Source organism: Globicephala melas, chromosome 19, assembly GCF_963455315.2.
Source record: "Globicephala melas chromosome 19, mGloMel1.2, whole genome shotgun sequence".
NCBI lineage: Eukaryota > Metazoa > Chordata > Mammalia > Artiodactyla > Delphinidae > Globicephala > Globicephala melas.
In genome coordinates, this window is record NC_083332.1 from 61,929,690 (window position 1) to 61,937,631 (window position 7,942).

General features: G+C 67.0%; 2 protein-coding genes across 3 annotated transcripts; one reads left to right on the forward strand and one right to left on the reverse strand.

The window, feature by feature from the left end:
• Nucleotides 1–319: 319 nt before the first annotated feature.
• CDT1 (chromatin licensing and DNA replication factor 1) lies at nucleotides 320–4,786 on the forward strand. Its single transcript, XM_030849430.2, has 10 exons — nucleotides 320–550; nucleotides 970–1,101; nucleotides 1,178–1,329; nucleotides 1,844–2,041; nucleotides 2,139–2,284; nucleotides 2,441–2,541; nucleotides 2,951–3,139; nucleotides 3,425–3,565; nucleotides 3,642–3,843; nucleotides 4,205–4,786. The coding sequence occupies exons 1-10, from the start codon at nucleotides 320–322 to the stop codon at nucleotides 4,366–4,368; spliced, it is 1,656 nt and encodes a 551-aa protein (XP_030705290.2). The 3' UTR covers nucleotides 4,369–4,786.
• A 198-nt stretch (nucleotides 4,787–4,984) lies between these two features.
• APRT (adenine phosphoribosyltransferase) lies at nucleotides 4,985–7,482 on the reverse strand. Of its 2 annotated transcripts, none has more exons than XM_030849436.3 (5): nucleotides 7,150–7,482; nucleotides 6,908–7,014; nucleotides 5,754–5,887; nucleotides 5,422–5,500; nucleotides 4,985–5,310 (listed from the first exon to the last, which is right to left on the reverse strand). In XM_030849436.3, the coding sequence occupies exons 1-5, from the start codon at nucleotides 7,383–7,385 to the stop codon at nucleotides 5,168–5,170; spliced, it is 699 nt and encodes a 232-aa protein (XP_030705296.1). In that variant the 5' UTR covers nucleotides 7,386–7,482; the 3' UTR covers nucleotides 4,985–5,167. The 2 variants fall into 2 exon arrangements, 1 of the variants encoding a protein (XP_030705296.1); XR_009560182.2 differs by having other exon boundaries at nucleotides 5,251–5,310; nucleotides 5,609–5,887; nucleotides 7,150–7,478.
• Between the last annotated feature and the right edge of the window lie 460 nt (nucleotides 7,483–7,942).

Sequence of the window (7,942 nt, forward strand, 5' to 3'; positions counted from 1 at the left end):
GGCACCGTGCCGCCCGGTGCAGACCCATCCGGCACTCGGGAAACGGCACACGGACCACCAAACAACCGAGACCCTCGCCGCGGCGCATGCGCGGTAGGCGCAGCCCGAGAGGGCCAGCGCGCACGCGCCCGGGCCCGTCCATATTGCGCCAACCCCCTTGGCCAAGGCGCCGATGGTTCCGCCTACGGCCGGGGCGGGGCCAGGGCGCGGCGCGAAAATCAGCGGGAAAAGCGGCTCCACTTCCGCCTGTGGTCCTGCAGTCGTGGTCCTGCAGCCGCGGTCCCGCAGCCCCGGTCCCGCCGCTCCCGCCGCTCCCGCCATGGCGCAGTGCCGCCTCACCGACTTCTTCGCGCGCCGCCGTCCTGGGCTCCGGGCCAAGCCGACGCGCACCAAGCCGGCCTGGCGCACCCCGAGTCCCGCCAAGTCCGCGCCCCGCGCCCCGGCCCCCGGCCCCGGCAACAGCCGCAAGCGCGCCCGCTCGCCCGCCGAGCCCACGCGCGCCGAGCCTGCACCGCCCGCGCGCAGGAGGCTGCGGCTGCCGGCCAACGCGGTGAGGGCGCGGAGGGGAGGAGGAAACTGAGGCCTGGGAGGGAGACAGATGGGAGGGAACCGGTGGAGCCGTGAGCCGGCCCGGGTGGGGCGGGGGCGGGGCTGCTGGAGAGACCTGCCTTGGAGGAGGGCACCGACCCAGGTGGAACCCAGGCCCCCCGCGGGAGGCGGGGCTAGGGCCAGCTCACGCGCACCTGGCAGGCGGGGTCCCGTAATCTCGCGGGGCCTCCCTTCCAGAGGACTTCCACTGACAGGGAGCGGGGGGGTGCCTGATCTGACACACGCTGGGGGAGGGCCAGAGCCCAGCGGACTGGTAAACGCCAGGTTCGTCTGCAAGAGTGGGCGAGGGGTCAGGCCTTCTGCGAGATGGTGCACCCCGGAGTCTTATGGTTTCATCATCTCTGGGGTCCTTCCCACCAGGTCTCTGGCCCTAGTTCTCCAGCTGCCGCTGGCTCCCCAGAGCACTCTTCTCCCCAAAGCAAGAAGACAAAGAAGGCCCCCCTCTCGGCCAGCCAGCGACCTTGCCTGGCAGCCCAGGAGGACGAGGACAAGGTGAGGCTGGACTGAGGGCAGGGGAGGTGGACTGGCCCAGGGTGACAGGCGGGCTGACAGCACTCTGTGTCCGCAGGTCCCTTCCAAAGTCACTCTCTCTGAGCTCACGTCGTGCCTGCAGCGGGCACAGGAGCTGGGGGCACGGGTCCAGGAGCTGAAGGCAAGTGCACAGAAGAATGCCGGGGAACCCAGCGCGCCGGAGGACGAGGGGCACCCAGCCGGGCTGTGGTGAGTCTAGGGAGGGCGGCTAGGCACCCAGGAAGGGGTGGCCTGGTGGGAGGCCTGGCGGGGCTGGGCTGTGGTGGTTCGGGTCGGGGAGGGCCGCGTCCTCCAAGGGGCCAGTGCAGTGCAATTGTGTCAGCCTCCGTCTGTGGGAGGGCCAGCTCCTGCGAATTGCAGACCACCTGGACAGCCAGCCGTTACCGGGACCTGGCGCCGTGTCTGTCCTAGCAGATCACGTAGTTATCATATGCCTCTTACAGACAAGGAAGCCAGGGCTGGGGACGGTCGGGGACCGCCCTGGGGGACAGCTGGCTTTGAGGCCAGGCTTTGGTCTTTGGCCCTGGTAGTGCTCCTGACTGGGAGACAGTGGGTGCGTAGGGGCTTTGTAAACTGGTGCGCAGTGAGCCCTGGGGGTGGAACCCCAGGCTCTGGGGTCTTCCCCCACCGCTTTGCCTGCCGTTGGGTGCTTGGAGGGGGTGGGTGTGGTGCTTCTCTCACGTCCCCGCTCCCTCCCTGGCAGTGGTGAGCAGATGCCTGCCTACCAGCGCTTCCACGCCCTGGCCCAGCCGGGGCCCCCGGGCCTTGTGCTGCCCTACAAGTACCAGGTGCTGGCCGAGATGTTCCGCAGCATGGACACCATCGTGAGCATGCTCTACAACCGCTCTGAGACTGTGACCTTCACCAAGGTCAAGCAGGGCGTCCAGGACATGATGCACAAGTGAGCGGGGGTTGGGGGGTCAGGGCCTCGTCCTGCCCTTGGAGTCTGTGCGCCCTCCGACCCCAGCTCTCTGACCCCCCACACCCTCGTCCTGTAGGCGCTTTGAGGAGCGCAACGTGGGCCAGATCAAAACCGTGTACCCTGGCTCCTACCGCTTCCGCCAGGAGCACCACATCCCCACCTTCAAGGATGGCGTCAGGAGGTCTGATTACCAGCTCACCATCGAGCCGCTGCTGGACCAGCGTGAGTGTGCTGGGCCTCGGGTTCTTGCCCAGGACGCTGCACGGTTTCAGCGTGGGTGTAAGGCCTCAGGCACTGAGCCTTGTCTGACACCCGTGGGGTGGGCTGGGTGACTGGGTAGGCTCGGCCCTGGGGCTCAGGCCTGGACTCTCCCCACAGAGGCTGGCAGTGCGGCCCCCCGGCTCACGGCGTCGCACCTGTTGCAGCGGCGCCAGGTCTTCACCCAGAAGCTGGTAGCCCGAGTCCGGGAGCATCACAGGGTGAGCGGGTCCCCCGGCTCAGGTCCTCATGTTGTCCCTGCTGTCGCGGCCCCATCTGCTGCCACAGGAAATGGGCTCCTCCCGAGGCTGAATTCTAGAGTTCTCTTAACCACTGTCCACGGCTGTCTTCTACACGTGGGCAGGCGCGGGGCTGGGCGGGGACCCTGGCCCTGAGCAGACAAGCAGGGAGCTCGAGGCTGGTAGCCTCTGGTCCCGGGAAGCTTGGGGAGAGTCCAGTGGGTGCTGCTGGGTGCTCTATGCTGTATCCTCAGCCCAGCTGAGCACCTGGGGCTCAGAGAAGTGAAGTAACTTGCCCGAGGTTGCCCAGCTGGGACAGGAACCCGGACAGCTCTCTACACCCACAGGCAGATGTGCCCAGGGTCAGCTGGTGCCCCCCCTTCTCACACAGGCCTTCCTGGCCTCCCTGAACCCCCCCATGGAGGTGCCCGAGGACCAGCTGACACGCTGGCACCCCCGCTTCAATGTGGACGAAGTGCCTGACGTCGAGCCAGCCGAGCTGCCCCAGCCGCCCACCGTGGAGAAGCTGGCCTCCGCCCAGGAGGTGCTGGCCCGTGCCCGCAGCCTGATGTCACCCAGGGTAAGGCTGGTGCGGGGCGGCCTGACCCCCATGTTGGTGCCTGACAGGCTCCACCCTTGGCCGTGGGCCTCAGGGTAGCTGGACCTGCTCTCCCCACAAGCGGAGCACCGCCCACCAGCAGGCTCTGCCCTGGGGCGGTGAGCACAGGCCCTCGATGTGCCGGGGTGACCCTGGGCCAGACAAAGGACTCCTGGGGGGGTCCACACAGGCGGGGTGTGAGGAGCCTCCCCTGTGGCTGAACTGGGGGGAGGCGTCTCCTGACCTCTCTCCTCTGACCTGCTTCAGATGCAGAAGGCTCTGAGTGACCTGGCGCAGCGCACGGCGCAGCCTAGCAGCCCCCAGCCCCCCAGCCCGGCACCGCCAGCCACCCCGCCGGCCGCCTCGCCTGCCGCTCTGAAGGGGGTGTCCCAGGCCCTGCTGGAGCGGGTGAGTGTTCGGCGTCCCCGCGGGGGGGTGGTGAGGGGTGAGGCAGACGTCCCCTGACCGTCCATGCCCGCGGCAGGTCCGGGCCAAGGAGGCGCAGAAGCAGCTGGCGCAGATGACGCGGCGCCCGGAGCAGGAGCTGCGGCTGCAGCGGCTCGAGCGGCTGCCCGAGCTGGCCCGCGTGCTGCGCAGCATCTTCGTGTCAGAGCGCAAGCCAGCGCTTACCATGGAGGTGGCCTGCGCCAGGATGGTGGGCAGCTACCGCGCAGCCATGAGCCCCGGTACGTGCAGGGCCCTCCCCAGGTCCCAGGTGAGGGCGGGCACCGTACCCTTGGGCTCACCTGAGGTTGTCTGGCCCCCTTGCCTCCTGCAGCCTTGAGGGGCTGTTCCCACCCTATCGACCCAACCCAGCCTTGTTTCCCCTGCGGTCCCTCCATCGGCCCCCAGGCCCCATAGGACTTGCCTGTTGCCTCCAAGGTCTCTGGTCCCTCAGCTGCGGGGCGCCTCCCATTGTGGGGTTTCCACGGGAGGGTCAGCTCCTTGGCAAGGCTGTGAGGTCACTACTGGAGTCCTTCCCAATCTTGTCCTGGGAGGCCTCATAGGGCCCCAACCCCCAGCCTCACGTGCCCCCTCTCTCCGCAGGGGAGATGGAGAAGCACGTGCAGCTCCTCTCTGAGCTGCTGCCCAACTGGCTCAGCCTCCACCGCATCCGCACTGACACCTACATCAAGCTGGACAAGGCCGCTGACCTGGCAGGTGTCACGGCACAGCTGGCCCGCCTTGCCCGTGCTGAGGAGGCGCTGTGAGCCCGGCGGACAGGTGCCAACACCGCCGGGCCGCCGGACCTGTGTCTGTTTTACACTAGGAACACGACGCACTTTGCTTTCCCTGTCCCGAGTCCCCGTGAGGGTCAGGGCTGTGGCTGCTGGGCTCGAGGGCTTCTGGCCAGTGTGGTGGAGGCCCCCCTTGTACACAGGGTGCAGGGAGGGTAGTGTGGCTGGCAGCTAACCCTCCCAGGTGTCCACGTGGGATCCCAAGGTGGTCCTGGAGTATCTGGGTGGGCTGGGTGTCACACAGGGCCCTCGTGAGAGGCAGGCAGGCACATACTGGATCTGAGATTGGGATGCCCGGAGCCGAGAGCCGGGAACAGGCTCCCCCTGGAGCCCACAGAAGGAACCAGCCCTGCCTACCCACTCCCTGGTGTTTGTACTTGGCCTCCAGAACTGTGAGATAAAGTTGTTTCAAATCCACACGCGTGCGTGGAGTTACAGCAGCAGAGGAAGCCAGGGTGGGCTGCCCCTGTGCGTGCATACGGCGGCTCACAGGGCTCGAGAACCACCAAATGCTAATGTCAGAAAGCGCCCAGCCTGCCGGGTGGGCCCCTGCACCTTCCCACAATGACGCTGGGGAGGAGACTCGCTCTAGAAAGTCAGTTGTTTATTCTCATTCTCATTCCACTGTCAATGAGCCTGCAGCTCCAGGCCTCGGGGCTTCCAGAAGCCCCCGCAGGCCCCCCAGGCAGCAGCCCCGCGCCCAAGTCCCGCCCTGCCCTGCCCCAATGGCCGATCCTCTTCTCTCCCAGTTGGTGCGGGGCTGGGGCCGGGGTCACTCGTACTGCAGGAGAGAGAAGAAGGGCACAGTCCCCAGCTTCTCCCTGCCCTTCAGAGAGGTCAGCTCCACCAGGCTCACGCACTCCAGCACCTGGGCCTGCAGCTGGCCCAGCAGCTCACAGGCTGCACGCATGGTTCCTGGGGAGGGAGGGAGGAAGGGACGGAGGGGTGGTGTGGAGACAGGCCCTGGGAAGCTAGAGTGCTGAGACCCATTGCCCACCCCCCCAGACCCTGAGGCCAGGCCCTCACCACCAGTGGCCAGCAGGTCATCCACCACCACCACCTTCTGCCCTGGCTCCAGGGCGTCCGTCTGGATCTCCAGCTCAGCCTGCAGAAGCAAGCGGGCATGTGACCTACCAGCTTCCCCAAAAGGCCTTAGTGTGCAGAGCTGGGGAACTGACAAGGGGCCACCCCCTGGGCCCCAGTTCCAACCCACCCTGTCTCCTGGCTCTGTCAGCCTGGCCCAGCTTCTCAGTCTGAGTTCCCATGTCCACTCCAACCAACCACGGCAGCTCCACTGGAGTCCACGACTCTCCTTTTGGGAATGGAGGGTCCACAGAGGCAGCCCCCAGGCTTCTCACCTTCCCGTATTCCAGTGCGTATGAGGCACACACAGTGGGGCCTGGCAGCTTCCCTCGCTTCCGGATGAGAACGCAGCCCAAGCCCAGCTCCTGGGCCAGGGAGGGACCAAACAGGAAGCCACGGGAGTCTAGGCCTGTCGGCGAGACCTGGGGTGTTGGGGGGCAGCCGCGTGGTACAGTAGCATTGGGGTCCCCATGGGTCAGGGCTGAACCATGACAAGTAGCCATCACGACACAGGACACACAGCGTTGCTGCCTCCAGATGAAAGACCACTGACATCCAACCACTCTGGGAATGTTGACAGATCACCTACCACACAGGGACTGCTAGGTGCTAGAGAGGTCAGGAGCCACTCCGTACACGGCGGTGTAAATAGCTGTGTGGGCTCGGGCAAGTCACCTGACCTCTCTCCAAAGCTCAGCTGCTCACCAGTGGCTGGTGGTACCTGAAACGCCCTTAGCAGACGGTGCAGCGTCTGCCCCAGGAGCTTCTAGTCCAGCAGGAGAGGCAGTCCACCTCCGGGGGCGGACTGAGCTGTGATGGGGGAACTCAAGGGCCTCTTCCCCACGTGCGAGTCTGGTTAGGGAGGAAGAGCTTCTGAACGGAAGAATCCTCTGCAGGGCTCAACCAGTTGGAGCCCTCCAGCCTCCAGGGCAGTGCTGTGGCCCCTCAGGGTATCCAAGAACCAGGGAGTATGGGGGGGGGGCTCTCAAAGAGAAACAGGACCTGCGCCAGGATCTTCCACGATCTCCTGGGTTTTCCTAAAACCCACCACTGGGTACAGGACCTGGCGCACGGCAGGCGCTCAATACCCGCCGGTAAGACAAGAAAGCATGCTTGGCCCAGTGGATTCTGGTCAGACACCCCCACCTGTCGTGCCTGCCCTCAGCCCCGCCGCCGGCACCCACCCATCAGAGGCGTTCCCCGGCCGCTGGAGGGGCCTGTCGCCCCTCTCACGGCTGCAAAGTCGGGATGGGGCAGCGGGTCTGTGCTTACAACCCAAGCACCGTTGGGGCGTCCGGCGGGTCCCCTAAAAGACCCCCAAAGCCACCCTGCCCGGGGTAAAGGACTCCCGACACTGCGCCCTCATGGCAGACTCGAGCAGCACCAGGGAGAGTCCGGGGACCCGGCGGAGCCCTGACGCGCCACTTGCCCGCGATGTAGTCGATCCTGCCGCCGTGGGCCTTTTTCAGGTGATTAGCCAGGAGGCTGATGGAGGCGCGGAAGGAGTCGGGGTCCTTCAGGACGGGTGAAATGTCCCTGGCACGCAAGGACAAGCCTGGTGACTCTCGGGCCCACGCAGAGCCCACCGCGCCCCGACATCCGGGGCCGCGCGGCCCGGTCCGTCCCTCCGTTCCTCCGCCCGCGCGCCCCACGTGGCCCGGCTGCCCGTACCTGAACAGCACGCCGGGGACGGGGAAGTCGGGGAAGCTGCGGATCCGCCGCGCCACCAGCTGCAGCTCGGAATCCGCCATCTCTGCATCCGCGCGTCTCGAGGGCAAGAGCCGGTTAGTAGGCTCCGCGCCTGCGCGGGGTGGGGGAGGAGCCCCCCAGGGGGCGGGGCCGGGAGCCCAAGGCGGCTCCGCGCCAGCGTGGAAAGGGTCAGGGTTCGGGTGGGCGGGGACCACCATCTCCCGTAGGAGGTACCGTATTTCATCGAATCTGAAGTGCGGTCGGTCTTAAGATACGTGCTTATTTCTTGTGCCCCGAACACTAGCGTCCCCGCCTCAAGGACGTTCGCGCGGGGCCCAGGTGCGAGTCAGGGTTGATGGAGTACGGCGTCTACGCAGCCCCGGCCGGACTGTCGGGGAAATCCTCGCCCGGTTCGGCCGAGCCGAGAGCGCCCGCAGGTCTTCGGCGCAGCTGTGGCCGGGACCCCAGGCCTCGGGCGGCGCGCACTGCCTCGCCCGCTCTTCTTCCCTCCCCGGCGGGTCTCGGCCGTGCTCTTGCAGCGCGGTGCGAGGGGGCCAGCGCGCGCACGGGGCGCACGGCGCACACACACAGCCTGGCCCTTTCCCCAGGAGCGCGCCAGTGCCTGAGGACCGGAGCAAGGAGGGACTCCGAGCAGGAGTGCGGTGCAGAGGCCCGGAAGGGAGCAGTTCAGAGAACCAACGGCCGGGGGCGGGGCGAGCCAGAGGCGGAAGCCCAGGCGTTTGTTGCCTGGCTCCCCCGGGACCTGCTGGGGGAG